This window comes from Leuciscus leuciscus, assembly GCF_965113295.1.
Source record: "Leuciscus leuciscus genome assembly, chromosome: 16".
Lineage (NCBI taxonomy): Eukaryota > Metazoa > Chordata > Actinopteri > Cypriniformes > Leuciscidae > Leuciscus > Leuciscus leuciscus.
In genome coordinates, this window is record NC_138740.1 from 34,991,504 (window position 1) to 35,011,588 (window position 20,085).

At 38.4% G+C, this 20,085-nt stretch overlaps 1 protein-coding gene across 3 annotated transcripts; it reads right to left on the bottom strand.

The window, feature by feature from the left end:
- Positions 1–1,057: 1,057 nt before the first annotated feature.
- On the bottom strand, positions 1,058–13,934 carry LOC309478127 (programmed cell death 1 ligand 1). 3 transcript variants are annotated; one of them, XM_082141667.1, is made up of 10 exons: positions 13,780–13,826; positions 12,182–12,339; positions 10,477–10,542; positions 9,101–9,454; positions 8,345–8,623; positions 6,263–6,370; positions 4,857–4,931; positions 3,868–3,921; positions 3,427–3,544; positions 1,058–1,915 (listed from the first exon to the last, which is right to left on the bottom strand). In XM_082141667.1, the coding sequence occupies exons 3-10, from the start codon at positions 10,535–10,537 to the stop codon at positions 1,447–1,449; spliced, it is 1,518 nt and encodes a 505-aa protein (XP_081997793.1). In that variant the 5' UTR covers positions 10,538–10,542; positions 12,182–12,339; positions 13,780–13,826; the 3' UTR covers positions 1,058–1,446. The 3 variants fall into 3 exon arrangements, with proteins under 3 accessions (XP_081997793.1, XP_081997792.1, XP_081997791.1); XM_082141666.1 differs by lacking the exon at positions 12,182–12,339 and having other exon boundaries at positions 13,780–13,934; XM_082141665.1 differs by lacking the exon at positions 12,182–12,339 and having other exon boundaries at positions 13,776–13,851.
- Positions 13,935–20,085: the final 6,151 nt, after the last annotated feature.

The window sequence follows — 20,085 nt, forward strand, 5'->3', positions numbered from 1 at the left end:
GGGGAATCCCTCGATGCCCACACACTTCTGTCTTGCATAATCTAGTTTGGTTGCATTGTTTGTTGGGTAGCCTGAAATGTGCTTGGTAACATCTAAATAACCCGAAATTATTATTTAATATGACTAAATAGACCATTAGGTTACACCTTTAAACTATGTGATACTTTCAAAACATATTGGTTTACGATGACCTTTGACCTTTGACCATAATCCCATGACTTTCCTTTGTGTTGTTGAATTAATAGACAGACATTAACTTGCTGCAAAAAAAAAAAAAAAAAAAAAAAAAAATTTCCTTATTTAAGACTTCATGCAATAAGAGATGTAAGAAATGCAAGCTTTCATTGGCCGTCTGACTGACATGTAAAGCAACCAATCACTGTTTGTTTGGTTTCTGCATCATGATTAGGCGAGTGAAAATGTAAAGTTTATGTCCCTACAATAACAGACCAGAATGCAATTCTTTCAAGAATGTCCTGCATGTTTACTGCAACAATGCTGCCAACTTCACATACTTTTGAAAATCCAGCGTTTAGTTGATCCTGATAAGCACTCAGTGTCACAGTTGTACACAGAACAGCCTTTTCTCCATGAGGGGGTTTGGCATCACAACGGCTTTGCATTCATTACGTTTAATGTTTCTTTTTTTTGTAGCTGAATATTCCCTCTCTGTTATTGCTGTTACACAAAGCTTTAAATGTTGCTCAACTGAACTCCAGCATTCGCTTCTCCTTTAGTGCTGTCAATACTTTAAAATGTCTGGCGTCCTGCATATGTGCAATAGCTGATAAAGTACATCCAGATGACATTCAGGCGTTTTTTAACATCCTCCCTTTGCGGGAAACAGGCACTTCCCTTTTTAGCTGCTGCCAGTTAAAGCGGAGTGTACTTTCTCAGAAATGGAAGTTAATCCTGTGAGCATCAAAGCATAATGAAAGTGAAACAAACAACGCTGTCTGTGTGTGAGATAAAGCTTTCTGTGAAGATTGTGCATGAATCAAACCCCTCAAAATACTCACAAAAGCTTCCGAAAGAGTATCAAATAATCAACGTACAGTTTCCACTCTCATTTCTTTCTTTTATCAAAATCATGACATTTTACATCACTAAATGAAACTATAAAAAATATGTATGTATAAAATATAACTTCTTTAACATCACTGAATCAACTGAAAAGATTAATTTCACGAGGTTATCACTTTTTACAGTGTAACATTTTATTATCATGATCTCATTTCTCTTTTATTGTACTTGGTCTTTTAATAACACAACTGAATTCAAGTATTGCGAAATAGTTTGATCTCCTGCCAAAGTCTTTACCAAAAGTCTGGTGAAAAAATTTCCAGAGAAGCGAAAGGCAGCAGATCCATTCACCCGGGACAATGCTATAATAACAAGGAATAGCAGGATCACTGTCAATGCAAATATGAAATGTATCCAATTTCCTCATGACTCTCCCGATCTCTGTTTGAGTTGCAACACTGTCCTGACGGTTTTCTCCAGGGATGGACACTGTCCTGGACGGGACGTCACTAACACCCTGCACATCTGTCGCTCAGTCAGAAACCCCTCGAGAGTTTCATCCAAGTCCTTATTTCCCTCCCGATATCCGTCCAGGATGAGCAAACAATCCGTCGGCCCCAGAAGCGTCTCTCTGAGGTCAGGCACTAATGGTTTTTCGTTATGAACTCTGGACTTTAGCAGCTGGAAAAGGTCTCCTTCTGCTCCGCTACAGTCCACCAGCAGGACCAGATGGAGCGGGGGAACGCTGAAGGCGTTTGCCGTGATCCTTCCGGCCCAGAAGGACGACAGGATTTGGGCCACGGTGGTTTTCCCACTGCCTGGTTCTCCAAGAAGAAGGATAACCTGCCTCGTGTCGGGAAGGATGGAGCTGATGTTTAGCGATTGGTCATCTCTGGAATTCAGAGGAAGTGAAGACATGGATTAACATGGAAATCAATGAGTAATGTGTGTTTGCTGTTGTAATCTGTCAATCAGCCAGTGCTGTGCTTTACAGCAGATCTCTGGAAACAGTCACTTTTTTTCTTCAGAAAAAAACGATCAAAATCAACACAATTACTCGACCCTCCCCAACCATTAAGAGATAAGATTACTGGGAAAAATAAATAAATAACACTTATATATATATATAACTTCAACCTAAATACACACTGACTCTTAGATTGAGGACCTAAATTGAGGTCCCCATGAGCAAACAAGATTATAAATCATACAGAATTAGTTTTAATGAAAATGTGAAAATATATAAAGTTTTGTGTGATAGGTAGGTTTAGGTATAGGGTTAGTTTGTTTGTGTGTGTGTGTGTGTGTGTGTGTGTGTGTGTGTGTGTGTGTGTGTGTGTGTGTGTGATAGGTAGGTTTGGGTGTAGGTGTGGGTTAGTGTGTGTGTGTGTGTGTGATAGGTAGGTTTAGGTGTAGGTGTAGGGTTAGTGTGTGTGTGTATGTGTGATGGGTAGGTTTAGGTGTAGGGTGTGTGTGTGTGTGTGTGTGTGTGTGTGTGTGTGTGTGTGTGTGTGTGTGTGTGTGTGTGTGTGTGTGTAGTGAGTGAGTGTGAGTGTGAAGGGGAGGTTTAGGTGTAGGGTGTGTGTGTGTGTGTGTGATGGGTAGGTTTAGGTGTAGGGTGTGTGTGTGTGTGTGTGTGTGTGTGTGAGTGAGTGTGAGTGTGAAGGGGAGGTTTAGGTGTAGGGTGTGTGTGTGTGTGTGTGTGTGTGATGGGTAGGTTTAGGTGTAGGGTGTGTGTGTGTGTGTGTGTGTGTGTGTGTGTGTGTGTGTGTGTGTGTGTGTGTGTGTGTGTGTGTGTGTGTGTGTGTGTGTGTGTGTGTGTGTGTGTGTGTGTGTGTGTGTGTGATGGGTAGGTGTAGGTATAGGGTGTGTGTGTGTGTGTGTGTGTGTGTGTGTGTGTGTGTGTGTGTGTGTGTGTGTGTGTGTGTGTGTGTGTGTGTGTGTGTGTGTGTGTGTGTGTGTGTGTGTGTGTGTGTGTGTGTGTGTGGCTTAGAGTAAGGGAGATAATATACAGTTTGTACAGTATAAAAACCATTACATCCATGGAAAGTCCCCACAAAGATAGTGAACCAAACATGAGTGGGTGGGTGTTTGTGTGTGTGTGTGTGTGTGATAGGTAGGTTTAGGTGTAGGGTGTGTGTGTGTGTGTGTGTGTGTGTGTGTGTGTGTGTGTGTGTGTGTGTGTGTGTGTGTGTGTGTGTGTGTGTGTGTGTGTGTGTGTGTGTGTGTTTGTGTGTGTGTGTGTGTGTGTGTGTGTGTGTGTGTGTATTGTCCTTAAGAATAGTTATTGTCGATTTTTCTAAGGAAGTTTTCTTTTATATTTTGATTCAACAGAAACACGTGAGTAATTCTTCACATGTTTAAGTGAGTCAGATTCTTATTTCCCCCATATCAATCACTCACTTGCTGTAAAGTGCAAATGACTCAAGTCTCTTTTCCACGTCCGCGTCTGTGTCTGTGTCGATCTGTGAATACTGCTGTGTCTGTACGTGCCTCAGAGACGGAGGGTTTTCTGCAGGTTCTGCACAAATCAAAGACAAACAAGAGTCACAAGAGCTTTTCCACTTGACTAAGCTCAGATCAGCTGAATTCATGAGCCGCTTCAGTGATTCACGATCACATGAAGCCTCCAGATGAGCTTCAGAATGCGATGTAGACGCTTTTATTTGCTATTTACAGTAGGAAATTAGACAAATGACGAACGAAACAGTGTGCCGTCGCAGTCAGGGGGGTAAAAGGCTCAAGGGCAATCATCATATTTCCGGTTTCTACTGAACTGAACATGCATCAGCTGGTTAACCATTAACTCCTAATCATAATAAACTCATAAAGAACATGCTTTACCTTCTGAGGTTATGTGGCATGCTTGTGGTCTGTTCTCGTTCACTGTCTGTAAAGCTGGGAATGAAAGAGACATTCATGCATAAGAGAAATACTGTTCAATGAAATGAATAGAGAGTTCATTGTGTTGAGGTACAATAAAAATAAATGCCTTAAAGTTATTCTGCAGGTTCAAAACGTACAGCAAAAATACATTTAAAATATATGCTAAATATAAATATATATGTTGTTAAGTGCAGGTTAAGGAAATTGAAAACGTATTAAGTTTAAACCTTAAAATGTCAAAATATATTACAAAATAAACTTCAAGGAGCAATAACATATATTACAATAACAATCTTAAAATACAGTTTGGGTAAATGCTAAATTTATTTCTAAAAATATATTTTGGACAATATAAATATATTTTGATTAAAAATATATAAAAAAGGCATGAGTATATCAATACAAGTATGTAAAGGTAATATATTTATATTTTTCCTGTTGATAAATATATATATAATATATATATATATTAAGTCATGTTGATATGTTACATATATTATCGATAAAATACTTATATATTTTAAAATTGACTTCATATATATAAGCCTATATGTATATATATATATATATATATATATATATATATATAGTCATTTTGATATATTTTATATATTTCTAATATTTATATATATTTTGAAATGTACTTTTATATATAATAAATCAAACATAGCATGACTTACATAATATACATTTTTAAATATAAATAAATAATGTTATATATATATATATATATATTCATGTTGATATATTTATATTTTAAAATTTACTTTAGATACAAATATATAAATGTATTATTATATATGTATTGCATGCTCTCAACGTCCACAGGAAATATATTGTTTTGTTTTTACAGTATACTTTTAAGTGACACTTCATAGTGACATTCATATCATAAGCACAATTAATAACTGTGCGGGAAACGAATGATGTAAATGATAGAAACTCACAGTCAGTGTTGTCAGAGGAAGAGTGCGGGAACAGTAAAGCACATTTAGATGATTCATTTCGTCTGTTTTTCTGACCTGGGAATAGATAAAGAAACAGGTCACATACATGTTTGATCATTATTTATTGGAATTCACCCATGGCTGCACATTAAAAGAGGATACGAAACAGCATTTTTGCATAGTCATATCTTCTGATCATAAGCTGTTGATAATTCTTCTGTTCAGCATTCAGCTCATAATCATGAAACGGACAAATGTTTTGCAGTGTCAGGATTACTTCCGGAAAATATGTTTTGTCAGGAAACCAAAAAAAAATAAAAATTTGCTTCTTCTCGTATAAACCTCTCAGAGTAACAACAGCATGTGTTCAGTGTACGTGATTTCACTTCAAAAAGACAATTTCATTTTTAGTTAGTTAAGATAGTTGAGTAACCGGTTGCCAAAGTTGCTCCGCACGTGAGCGACTGATGTGGGATTCACCTGTGACATAAACTGCTCGGTTTTCCTGCAAATACTGAAGATTGATAAACTGGGGACTCCCTGTTTACACGTCACATGATGATGACTCACAAAACTGCTTTCTAACATCAATCCCGGGGCTATATTTGTGACGGAATATTATCTATTAAAAATAGTAAGTGAAGCAGTAAACAACATTCAACAATAACTGGTTTACAAATACAGTCTTTGTTGCATTGATGTCACGTGACAACAGAGGGATGTTGTCATGTGACAGAATACGGCAGAAATAGTAAGAGAACTGTATTAGTATGTTTTATGAACATAACCCAAAGTCATGACTGATAATATTAATATGGCAGTGCTATGGTAGGATTGGTCAGTAACGGGCGGCTGAGGTTAGCTAAGGGTAATTTACTGGGTCATTCCTGTTTCTGCAGGTTTCGGTTTCATAATGTTTAGATGTGTGCATGTACAAAATGTAATTTATGAATTTTCAAGGTTAATCTTTTTTTTCAGAAGTGTCCAGTAACACATGCACGTGAATGACTAATGAGTTTTTGACCTGTCAGCTGATAAAACCCTGAGTATCTGTTTCCTGATAGTGATCCAACAGGGGATTCCTTCTGTAAGGTATTTAAAATCATATGATGTTGACTCACATGATTACTCTCTCAAACAAACTATAAATCAATCAAGCAAATCCACAGCGGCTACACCTAAAACTTCACCAGATCTGATCGAGACTTGCCAAATGACACGCTTTAATGGACTGTGAAGAACAGTGATATGATCAGTGGTTTTTTGTACTCGGTACTCTACATGGTACTCTAAGTTACTTCAAATTATACCATGGTAAATGTCCAAAAATCATGGTATTACTATGGTATATGTCAAAAATGATTTTTTTTAAGTATGTAAGTGAATGTGCACTGTTATCAAAGTACCATTGGTCCTCCTCCGCAGAATGACGTAGATGAAGGTTATGGCTAACAGCACGACGAGCACGGCTCCGATCCACGCGTACTGAGCAGAGCATTCATGAAGGATTTCATCTGTGGAAACGAGAAACACTGCTGTTAAACTGCACTCAATATCTGTCTTTCATTATAAGCTCATGGTGGATTTTCCAGCGGGACAGAAACTGGCACAAATTTATCATCAAAGTGTTATCAAGAATTTTTTGAAATATAAATACACACGCGCACACACACACACACACACACACACACACACACACACACACACGTCAATATTTTGCATTAGATTTTATTTTCATATTTAACATTTTCATTGTTATTGTAGTTAAATTTTAACTATGCCTATGTAGTTTTAGTTTACTTAATTTTTGTTATTTTAGTTTTTTTTTTACGTAATGAAGATAGTTTTATATAAAAGCTACTTTACAACACCTTTGAACCAGTGCTGTTTTAATGTATTCGAAATACTACTATAGCTTTGTTAATATTTTGAATTAGATGTTAATTTTATATTTTCTTTATATATTTTTTTTTATATTTTCTTTTCATTATATTCTATATTTTCATTTTAGTTCACGTTTTAGTAATTTTGTTGTGTTTTAAAAAAAAATACTTCTATATAGTTTAAAGTTTATTTTTTGTTATTATAGTTATTAATGTTACCTTGGAAACTAGCTGACATAAAATAAGTTTAAGTTTTTTATTTTTCATTTTATTTCATTTAATGTTTATTTCAAGTAATGACATTTTTTTTATTTTGGTTTTAGTTTTAGTTAATGATAATAACCCTGTTTCGATACGGCTCATCCAATCAGAGCCAATAAACAAAAATTAAATGAAAGCTAATCGCAGTACTACTCTATCAACACTTCTACTGAATGTGATCATGCACTGAATGCAAAAAAAAACGTGGCATAATGTGTAACTTTGAAGATATTTCCTTTCAGACTTTGAATTTACTCTTGCTCTTGCTTTAGGGTGAAACTTGATTTTCTAACCGTATTCACAATGAGACTCGAGTCTGCTGGAAAAAAATGGTAACAAAAAAACGTAACAAATATATGGAAACCGGTTTCCATATTTATCGGAAACAGGTCTGTTTTTTATGTGCGTGTGTGTCTTCATCAGCGCATTTCATATCATCTGCCCACTCTTTGCAGAAACACATCAAGAAAAATCTGCCTCACACAAGCCATAAGAGATGGAAAACACAGGCAACTTTCACATCTGTAGGTTGACACTGATTTTCACATTTTCATTTATAAAGATCACTTCTTTCTCAGAAGTGCTCATGATATCAAGCGTTAGTTTCCCATCGGACTGATACACCGCCCCAAAAAATTTTTTTCCTACTTAGTATTTTTGTCTTGTTTTCCATTGAAAATATTGAAACATTCTTAAATCGACATACATTTACTGGAAAAGCAAAAGGATTTAACTAAATTCAAGGGGAAAGCTTGATTATTTTTCAGATCCCATTTGCAGAGATTTGTTCTTGTTTCAAGCATAAACACACTAAATTCTGATAAAAAAAATTCCCAAAACAAGACTTAATATACTTGAGTCATTTTGCTTCTCAAGTAAACACCATCTGTCGCTTCATATACTCAAGCTCTTCAAAGCTGGATGGATTCTGATTGGCTGATAATGTTTATTACCATCAGCTGGGGGGGAAAAAATCATTGGAAATTACAAACTTCCCTACTATATATAGTAGGCGAAAAACAGTGAGTGACAAAATAAAGTATGTCAGAATTCACAGTACTCATAAAAGAGATTCTGAAGTGTGCATACGATGGTCACTTTACTATCCCATGAGGCCACGGGAGAGGATTTATGAAGCGACAGTGAAGCGACGCAACTGACACTGGTAGGTCACATGACAGAAACAACATGGCGATTGTAATACATCCACATTTCATCCATCCTACCCGTCTTCATTCTATATAGAACATACTTTTTTAAACAGTCACAATTCAAATACAAATGTAGACGCAGCGTATATATATTTATCGTTGTATATATCGGGCCTTATAGTAGTGAACACACCTGGGATGCTGAAGGAGGCCGTCTGCTGGATCTCCCCGTTCCTGAGGAAAGAGCAGGTGTAGTTGTTCACGAGATCTCGTCTCACCGTCAGCGTGCTGGACACTTTGACCAGGTCCTCGTCTGTATAGTGCACAGAGCTGTTGGACGTCTCCGTGAGGTTCGTGTTCTGACCGTCGCTCCAGAAAACCTGAGGTGACGGGTATCCCTGAGACTCACAGGAGAGCTCCACTTCATCCTGACCCGCTTTCCTCACGCTTTTCTTTATGGGAGTACAAGGAGCTGGAAAACATAAACGTAATACATAAGTTATGAAGACAATCTGGTGCAAGTTAAAGAGAAACATATGAAAAGGTGTTCAGGATTGTGGATGGGTTTGGAATACTATACTTGGTCTATTATTGTAGTATGATGTATGTATATATTGTACATTGTATGCAAATTTACTGTATGCATTATACTCAACCCCGAACTCTACCAAGACAAATTATACATTTGCCAAAATGTGCAGTATATATATAATTTAATGCACTGCAGCATAAGTATATGAAACCGGAAACATTGCTATTTAATATATGAATTAAAAAAAATTGTAATTCAGAATTCAATACCACATATACTGTAGCTTGTGTGTCATCAGTAGAAAGAGTACTATCAAGTGTCCCATAATGCATTGCAGCAGTTAATTAAACTGCAAAACAATCATCTGACACTTTAAAACGGCTATAAAAATGTCAAGCTTGTGTGTTTTATAAGCACCTGTAACATTGAGCGTGACTTGCTTGTAGTCTCCCTCAAGTCCCTCTTTCACGATACACCGGTATGTTCCCGAATCTTTTATCTGGAGCTTTTTCAAGTGTAAAACCGCTCGGTTTTTTTCCAGCTGTTCTCGGATGAGGTGCGCCCGCTTTCTGAACGCATCATTGGTGTAAATGGTGTTTTCTGTGCCTTTATCGAGCCAATACACGTCCACGTCTGGCTTCGGGTTGATGCGGGTCCAGATGACGGTGAGGTCTGAGGGTTGTTTCACCGCGGAGAACACACACACCAGCTCGACGTCCCCGTGCAGCTCTGCCTCGTAAGAACTCTTCTGAACATTCACTGTAAACAGGCCTAGAGGAAGACAGGATGAAAAAAAATTTTACATTTTTTTTTTTTTTTTTTACATTATGCCCTTTTTCAAAGTCTTGATTTTATTTTTGGGCTCTACTAGAATTTTTTCATGCTTGAATGTTACAAAAAAACAACATTATTTGTCCCATAATCTCCATTGTTGCGGCTCCTCTCTTCCCAGTCTGTCAGTAACGCTCTGTTTAGTTCCTGTCTCTATGAAGCCCCTCCTTCTGAAAGGCGCACTGTGCTCTGATTGGTCGGCTGGAGCAGTGTGTTGTGATTGGTCGAGCGCTTTGAGCGTGTTTGGGAAATGTCCCTCCCCTCACCATAACCGCCAGTTTAACACACTAATAACTAACTCGACCCGGCCCCGCCCCTTTATTCTGCGTATGAATTACTCAAATGAGGAATATTGTGACGTGTTCGTTCCCCGAAGAAACTCAAGACTGGAGGTGTTTCAGGGATTTCAGAAACAGTGACACTGATACAGAGAAGAACTCCCACTTGAGGGACTTTGTAACTTTGCAGAGCTTTTTCATGCTCAAACAGCAACATTACACACTGAAGAAAGTGTCAAAAGCATATTCAGAGCCATTTAAAACATTAGATAGATATAAGACAACTTCATCAGAGTTCAGAACTGGAAGTGAAATGCTCAAAGGTAAATTTTCTTGCTCAGATGTTGCACTTTCACAGCTCATGAGACATACTGGAGTTCTCAGTAGCGTTTTATCAACTTTATTTTAAATGAGTTAGCCTACTATAGTCATCATCAATAAGATTATAATAATGAAGCTAAAATAAAAGTGAATAGCAGCTCAGGTCATTTGATGAGAAGTGTTTGATGAGATATCCGACTATCCTGACAAATCTAAGCAGTTTGTCACTCTCAGTTTAAACCTTAATTTGCTACATTAATTTCTAGGAGAAACCACAGGGACATTTTTCTCGTATTAGCAGTTTCTAGATTAATCTTTTATCATTTAAAGCAGACAGATACGTGTAATGCATATTAGTCATACCTGAAACTGAGACGGCAGGCCATAGCAGAGCCTGAAATATGAAGACCCACGTTCCCCTCATTGACCCTGCAGGTAAAGACAACACATCAGCCTGAAATCACACACAATCCTCCTGATCTGAAGCCCAAACTGAGCTGTAATGAAGAGTTTGTGCGTGTATCTATGAGCAGAACTGGTCACTGATGTCATAAGCCACAATGATTCAGCAGCGATTCACTTCATGATTTACAAAGACTGAACCAAAAGAGTCTGCATTAATGACTATTACAAAGCAGTTTTGTTGTTGTTGTTGATTTGTCATGTGACCTGATATGAGTCAGACCAATGGCATCACCGTGTGACTAGATGATTTAGCATATTAAATGATTCACATGCGGGACAAAACCTAAAGAACCCCAGGTAGATTATCTCAGAAATACAGTGACCGTTCTTCCTCAGAAAGGAAGATCTCTTTAATGAGTCCAGATAGACTGATAACACACACACACACACACACACACACACACACATCACGTTTAATTGTGTAACTTGTCGTTTTCTTTGTTATAGTTCCTTCCTACACCATTTTTTTTTAAACCCCCATTGACCTGACCTGTGACTTGAGTCAACTCTATTCTACATTTTTGAGTAGTTTGCAAAAAGTACCTTCAGGAAAGCAAGTGTGAATTATAAACAGACTTCTTTATCTCTATATTCGCACGGTCATAGTGAGACTGAGAGGAATGGTGATGTTATCAAACTCTTCACTATCATACTGGTGATCATTTGCTGTTTGATTGTGAACACGAACAGGAACTTTTAAGTTGGATTCCCCAGGCTACTATAGTTTACATCACTGGGAAAAACTTGTGAGTTAATGAGTAAAAGAAAAACAACAACAACACCCACATGGATAATCTCACTCAAAGTTAAAGGGATAGTTCACCCAAAAATGAAAATTCTGTCATCATTTACTCACCCTCAAGTTGTTTCAAACCTGTTTGAATTTCTTTTTTCTGCTGAACACAAAAGAAGATATTTTGTAAAATGTCTGTAACCAAACAGTTGATGGACCCCATTGACTTCCATAGTAGGAAAAAAATAATACAATTGAAGTCAATGGGGTCCATCAACTGTTTGGTTACAGACATTTTACAAAATATCTTCTTTTGTGTTCAGCAGAAAAAGAAATTAATACAGGTTTGAAACAACTTGAGGGTGAGTAAATGATGACAGAATTTTCATTTTTGGGTGAACTATCCCTTTAAAAATAGCGAGTAACCCTTGGGCAACCCGGGGTTAATTGGTTGGCAAACAAACTCTAGTAAGTCCCCTTTTAATTTTTTTTGAGTTTCAACCAACAACCTTTGGGAAACCAGTCTCATAACCTGCCACAAACATTTTCTATCCAATTAAGAAGATGAGGTTTCTAAAGAGTATCCACTTTAGCCTGAATGAGGAAATGCATACTTCATATACCCTTAAACAGAAGTGTAAACTGCCCAAATAAGATCAGTCTTTAGGAATACTCTGTATGTTTCTGTACGTCAGAGTAATTTTAGATCATAGTGACATCTGAAAAGAATATGTCACTGTCTTTTACAAAAAAACTCTACACATGCATGTGGTACTCCAAGGTACAGCAAAGAATACCATGTCAAAAAACATGGGCTTGGTTTCACAGACAGGGATTAAACCAGGATTAGATGTTAAGGCCAATTTATACTTCTCCGTCAAGTGTACGCCATAGCCGACACCATCGTGGGCATTTACTTCTGCGTTCTGTCAGGGTTGCTCTGCAATTACACCACTGAAACACTAGTTGGTGGTAGGGTTTCGATGTTCCACTGTGTTGAGTTTCTTCGCCGCTGTTTTGAGTTTAGGCTAAACAAATAATGGTGGAAATTAGTGAAATTACTAAAACTAAAATGCAGAAACAAGAGAAGGCGTCGGAGGAGATGATACGTAAACCGGTTGAGGAAAAAGAGGGTGAATTATTTGTGCTTGTCTGGCCACTGATAGACATGGACGAGGAAATGCATTTCAGATATTTTCGAATGTCGGCCGGTAGATTCAACGATTTGGTTCGTTGTGTGCAGCCATTTATCGTACATCAGTGTACTTCTGTTTTTAAAAATGGCGGCGTTGAAGGAAACGCAATCCTACAAAGCCGACCAATCACAGATCTTGCGGGCGTGTGGTTACATTTTTGGGGGACGCAGAAGTATAAATTGGGCTTTAGTTAATATAGGACGTTTAAGTAGCTTTTATAAACGAGCTTTAGAAAAAACATCTGTACACGAAACAACAGCACGGACATGTTTAAAGATATATCAGTGCAAATTGCTTTCAGTTAAAACAAACTCAAACATGCGTTTTAGTCTGGGATTAGGCTTAAGTTTGTGAAACGGGAGGATGGTTTACCATGGCACATTTCTAAATAATTAAAAATAAATAAAACAAAACATTATTATGGTACCGCATGTAATACAATAGTACTTTTTAAGTGGTATCTAGCTTTATGAAAACAAAGAACTGAGCTCATGTTCAAACATGTTCAGTCCCATAGCTACAATAACAATATAGACGCAAGAGATTCTTCACATTGCTGAATCCATTTAACCCTTTTAAAAAGACCATATAGAGGCTCTACTGCATACATCATTACAGAGATTACAGGGGAGGATTTCCATGTGTATGTCATGACAGGTACCAAAACAATGATATTTAATTGTATAAAAGCCTTAAACAAAGAAAAAGAAATAAGAAACTGATGCCAGTTGCATAAACAGTCAAGACTGTGTCTTAAGAACCATTCTGACCAACTAGCAGTTAGAAAGACTTAAAAAAGTTATGATTTGTCTTAAAGATGACTAACTTGTAAGATTAGTCTAAGCATCTTATGCAACTTACACCTGATTGTAATTATTATAGCCCCCATATACAGCATAACTAGAGAAAATGATATTTTTCACTATAAAAAGGTTTTCTTTTAAAAAACAAATTACTACCACTATGACAATTCCATGACACTTTGCCAAATTCCTTTGTGCACAAAACTCTCCTTTTAAGTGCATCATATTGCAGAAATATAGCTTGCAGCAAAACCACAGGATGTTAAATTGGGTGATTACACACTGTAAACAACAGCTTAAAATGTATGACTTTAAAATGACAAATCAAACATTAAATAGCTGAGTAAATTAAAATCAATAACTCCAAATCATGATAATTTTATTTGCACTATATCTATTAGTAGACATCAGATTATATATGTGGTTATATATACATATATACATACATATATACAAATTGCTTACTTACTGAATGATGAATGTCGCGCATGAGCAGAAGCCTGTAACCTGTGGCTCAGTGTTGTGTTTCTGCGGGTTTGAGGAGAGGATCTGCTGTAAAAGCTTCTCGAGCGCGTCCTCGGCTCCTCCCACTCTCGCTGCTCATTGGTTGAAGGCCGAGAGTTTCAAAGAAAATCCTGAATAGTTCAGTTTAGCTTCCCTTCATCCACGGATACTGAGAACGAAATGACAGGACCGTTAAATCATCGCAGAATCCGGTAAATCATCTCTGGAATGAACATGTAGATTCGCTGACATCATAGTCTTGTTTCCTACGTGAAACAAATCCATAAAAAACGTAAAATTGTAAGGATGAATTTATTCATGAACTCTCAATAGTTGACAAGAAAGTGCGATCGATAGATAGATAGATAGATAGATAGATAGATAGATAGATAGATAGATAGATAGATAGATAGATAGATAGATTTCTCTTTCCCAGTTTTAGTCCTCTGGGTGTACCACAAGTTGTCCATCAGCATGCAGAGACTTGAAAGGAATGTAGTATCATTTCCACTAATCCTCCTCCCCTTAAAAAATAAATAAATTCTGATAAATGCCCTTGAAATGATGATCTACCTGTACCATCATTTACTGACTGTAAATGTCATATCGCATTACTCTTCCTTCCTTTCTTATTTAATGAAAGTAAATGAGGACTGAATCTGTGAAGCTTCAAAATGACAAAAAGACTTATAACGACAAATAAGGTTCCATTTGTCAACATTAATTAACTACTTTAGTTAATATTTACTAACAATGAAAAAAAACTTCTAAAGTACTTATTAATCTTAGTTTATGTTAATCTCAACATTTACTAACACATTATATACAAGTTAATATCTGTTAATATTATTTAATGAACCTGTGCTGTGCTTAAATGAACTAACAATGAACAGTTGTACTTTTATTATTTAACATTAACAAAGATTACTGCTCATTGTTAGTTGGTGTTAGTTGACACATTAACTAACCTTAAGTAATGCGACCTTACTGTAAAGTGTAAAAAAAAAAAAAAAACTCTTTATAAAGCACCACCATAACAGTAGCCAGTACTTATTCAATATGTTTTAAGTTAATCAGACAAGAGGCTGAGTAAAATGTGACAGGATTTTGGTTGAATTATTCATTTAAAGTTTAATAATAAGTATAAGAAAGTATCTCATGCTACTCAGTGGCTTACATTACTGTAATATTGTGTGTTTGTCTTGGACGGAGCACCCTGTGACTGTAAATAATATCAGGGGATTTTGTTAATAATGCTTGAGGTGAAATTACAACAAATCGTCTCATTTCATTTGCACTAAAGGTTCTCACGTAATCACAGGGCATTCTGGATCTTGTTTAACTGGAATTTTTTTGGATTTGATCAACTTCCTGCCGGTAGCAGATCAATTGAATGGCATCATCACGGTATGAATTCGATTATCTGGGTTTTCCATCTTAATCCAGGGGCCTCGTTCAGATCAGATTGTACTGTATTACTTTATGATGGAATTTCCACCAGGGCACCTGCAACGCCACTCTAATCTGAAGAATGATAATATTAATATTTTTATTGTCTTGTTCCTTTTCCTTCACGGAAAGACACTTTATATAATAATGAAGATTCCCATGTCTTGTTTTTTTTCTTCAGGCTAGACAATTTAGTTGGCTCATGTTACTTACCTGTAGACTACTGTGGCACATGGGGAAAACCTTGGGATTTTAACACACACACACGATCAGGACAAAACACAACAAATCTGCATTGAGGTTCAGAAGTCGACACTGAATTTAAACTAATATATAGTAGTGGTCAAAAGCAATGTCTGGTATAGGAAAATTGACATCTTGACATCAATTGACATTAGTTGTGACAGATGACCGGACCTACACATAACTATATGGATATTGCGTCCATTAACATTGCCCTTATGTGGGGCACCAAATTTCTAGATGGAGGGACAATTAAAAAATTTTCAGAATGGCAGAAGTTATCTGGAGCAGAACGTCGGGGAGTTTATCAAGACCTGCCACCGCGCCGCCTGCGATGACATCTGCCTTATTTAGGGATTTAGGTGTGGGCTGGAAATCCGAAATCCGCTTCACCGCTCCGAGGAGATCCCTGCTGAATCCCAGAGGACCAGGGCTTGACATTAAAGGGATAGTTCACCCAAAAATGCAAAATTACCTCATGGTTTACCTACCCTCAAGTCATCGTAGGTGTATATGACATTCTTCTTTCAGACGAATACAATAGGAGTTGTATTATAAAATGTTCTGGCTCTTCCAAGCTTTATAATGGCAGTGAATGGCTGTTTTTGTTTTGAAGTCTATAAAAAGCGCATCTATCCATCATAAAAGTGCATCTATCCATCATAAAAAGTGCATCTATCCATTGTCTAGTGCATCTATCCATGTAAATTGTCATATACATCTAGGATGACTTGAGGGTGAGTAAATCATGGGCTAATTTTCATTTTTGGGTGAACTATCCTTTTAACACCCGAGTGTAACAGTGAATGAAAATGCTAGTAAGCCACAGTGGCTGGTGAGTAAAAAAGTGAATGTCGAGCCCTACAGAGGACTTTATCAGCTTTGCACTGTGGGTGAACGGATCTGCAGTAACAATGGGCGAAGCGGAGGATGACATAATTATAATAATTAATGTAATAATTTGTTACATGTATATAGCGCTTTTCTGGATACTCAAAGTGCTTTACATATGGAAGGGGGGAATCTTAAATTTTCAACCACCACCAATGTACAGCACCACCTGGATGATGCGATGGCAGCCATATTGCACCAGAACCCCCACAACACACCAGCTTATTGATGGAGAGGAAAAAGAGTAATGAAGCCAATCAGTATATATATGGGGATGATTAGGAGGCCATGATGGACAGAGGCCAATGGGCAAATTTGGCCAGGATGCCGGGGTTAAACCCCTACTCTTTTTCTGAAGGACATCCTGGGATTTTATTTTTGATGACCACAGTGTGACACCAGAGGGTATTTTGGTGCAGATTGAAACTAGGGATGACTGGTTGACCGATTGGGACTCTGAAGCATTATTTCCCTCCCTGCCCTTTCCTGACTCATCGGTATCTACATCATTGCTGGTCCTGTCCAGCATAAAACCTGTTACATTGAGACTGTGCATTCATTATCGCTGATTCTATGCATTATAGAGACCGTATCATCGCCCTGTATAGACACTGTATTATCATCATTAACCATCCTCCCGCCCATCCTCCCTCTCCCACCTCAGCCAGTCCTTCAGTCTCACCTCAGCTGGTTCCCTGCAGCCCTTCGTCTTCCGCCCTCTCACTGTGTGGTGCAGTTGAGCCCCAGGTCTTACGGTCACCAGACTCACCGAAACAAGAGGATCCTTCGGCTCAGCCTCCGGCCGCTGATCCCTTCACTCCACCTCGGCCCGTCGACCTGTCGGCTTCACCAGAGACCCTTGGCCTTGCGGTTCCACAGGTTCCCTCGTCCCTCCGGCTCCACCTTGCCTGAGCTGTGGACGTACGAGCCATCCACTGCGCACAGTCTCTCCACTCCTTCGGCTCCACCGAGCTCCACCCTCCCTCCGGCTTCACCTTGGTCCTCTTTCGCACCGACTCCGCCTCAGTCCTCAGACACTCTGGTTCCTCCTCGGAGGCTTTTCACCTCGGTTCCACCTTGGTCACCAGTGCCAGAGGTGTCGCTTGGTCCCATCGGCTCTCCGTCTGCGCCTTGGGCTCCCCTAACAGCTCTTCTGGGAGGGGGTGTTATGTCACAGACATTCAGTTATCTTTGTCTCAGGGTACGTTTACATGATCACGATATGCTTAAAACAGAGACGTTTTTCCTTTGAGTTTTCCATGTACAGACGACACCATTGTCAAAACGATCCTCATTCACAGGGATCAGAGTAAACAGCCCCTAAGTTTCACTTTCATTTACTTTTAGGTTGTATTCATTAGTTCCTGTTTTCCTTTGTTTAGTTTCCCACCACTTATGAGTTGTCTTAGGGTACGTTTACACGACAACGACGATATGCTTAAAACAGAGACGTTTTTTCTTTGAGTTTTCCACGTACAGACGACACCATTGTTAAAACGTTCCCCATTCACACGGATCCACGAAAATGACGCTGTATTCTGCTGCCAGGCCGTTAGATGGCGATGAAACACTGTAGATTGAACAAGTAATATTGTAACTGCCCCCGGTGGGTATAAACAAGATGTGGAGAGTCTCGACTGATGTCCTTACGGTTTCTTTATTCGCATTTTTCAGTATCCGTAATGCACCGTGAAAACTATAAAAATATACAAATAGATACAAACATAAGTACCTTTATATACATTTCCTTAGCTACATCAAACATACTCCAGCAATAAACCTAATTAAATACACCACTAAACAACCATCATTTTCCACCAAAATTCATATACACTACACCATAACCTTTAAATTACACACAGATTAACATATCAAAGCGAAATGGCTCTTTGTCAATACATAGCTTAAATAACTTAAACAATAAACACGAACACCTCACTCCCGCAACATCCACATATAAACAACTACACGTACCTCGTTCCGCTTCCCAAGGGCGTTAAACCAAACCCGGCAATTTCCTTTGTTCCTTATCGTTCCTAAGTTTAGCGTCTTTACTGTGTACTCCCTTCTGTTCGCTCTTACTTTGTTTATGAGTTTGCCACAGCTGTAACTCGTAAGCACGGGTTTATTTAGGGTTAGTTTAACCTAGTGGGAGAAACTATACTGCCCACTAGTGGAAGTCACTGGTGCCCGCGCAGAGTGAAGTGTTCATATCTACGCCACAATCCCAATAAAAACGTCCTTTATAAATACACAAAATATGCATTCACACTCATTAATCAAGACCTTTTAAATAACTCCAAACGGACAGTTACAAATATGCATGTGCACGACGTTATTGTTTTCAGAGATTCACGTATTTAAAAATGTACACTTTGAAACCTGTTTTCAAAAGTCTGCGTTTTCACGCCGTTGTTGAGTAAACGAGCAGCCAAAGCGCATAAGAAGTTTTTAGTTGAAAATGGTGTCGTGTAAACATTAGGGTGGCCATACGTCTGGATTTAGGTCGGACAGTCCGGATTTTAAGCCCCCTGTCCAGCGTCCTGCGCAGCCTCCAGCCGGACACTCATTTGTCCTCCTTTTTGGAGTTGCGCCGAATCGGCCTAAAAAAAACATAGACAGTAAAAGAAATGGACACAGCGACCTCATTGGATTCAACGGAGAAAAGTGAAGTCAATTAGAAGCACTCACTTCCTGATGGCTGGGCGTACTGCGCAGACTCAAACTGAGCTTGATGACGTAGATGTGACGTGAGCAACCCGTCTGTCTTCTAGTAGCTGTGCCAAGAGAAATCTGTATCATTCCCTTTCGAATCTTGCAGAGACGGAGACTGTGAGTAGGAGGTGTCCATGAGCTAGGAGCAGGAGCAACTTTTGCTAAGTGTTCTGATTAATTACTTTGTCATTTTGCCTCCACGTCCCCCCGATTGCCCGCGAGCTTCTCCTCCTGTCCATACGGTAATTTCTCTACTGTGCGACAGAGAGTCGCGTGGTTATGATGCAATCGTTAGCCTATTTTTACAAAAAACTGCTTCTACGGGGCCATAACGTAAGATACAAGGTAATGGAGCCTTTTATACATTGTCGTGTTTCTTTAGAAATAAATAATGGACAAATGGAGTCTTTAAACGCCTCAGATGTAAAGTTATTCGCTGTCAAAGTGATGCCAAAATGAATGGGAGTCAATGGATTGCTAACAGCAGGTGATGGTCTGCTAATCAATGGCGGCCCCCGGGGAAGCTTAAGTTTCCGGTTGATAGATTACCCCCCTGAAAAAAACCCGCTCGAGAATCTTTATTGGGTGAAACAAATGATTGGCTGAAAGCGCTGTCAAATAAATATCTGATATATCATTGGTTAAAAACGTAAACAAGCCTCCACGACGTGGAGTCCACGTGCTGGCTACGTCATATCATAACGTTAACATGCCGAAACGTCAGACCTCATTTAATCTGGAATGGACAAAAGAGCTCGAAGTTGTCCATGATGACCCTATAGGAGCTGGTGTCGCCTGAGCTGCTGCAGAGGGGGAACTTCTTTCTTAAGAACTGAAATGTGTATTTATTAATTTTTCACATTCATTATTTGTTTATTTATGTATTTCTGTTATTTCCAGAAGTCCAGAAATTTTATGTTTTCTGGCACTGTGCACTTTGCAAGACAGGTTCATCTCAGTGGTCAGTTTTTGA

Bases quoted from the DNA above. Each gene is read 5' to 3' on its own strand.
- LOC309478127 (XM_082141665.1), bottom strand. From the start codon at position 13,800: ATGCGCGACATTCATCATTCAGTAA. The intron at 9,455-10,476 runs GTATGACTAATA...GTCTTCCTCTAG, and splicing joins GCCTGCCGTCTCAGTTTCAG to GCCTGTTTACAGTGAATGTT. The intron at 3,545-3,867 runs GTAAAGCATGTT...TGATTTGTGCAG, and splicing joins ATGCCACATAACCTCAGAAG to AACCTGCAGAAAACCCTCCG.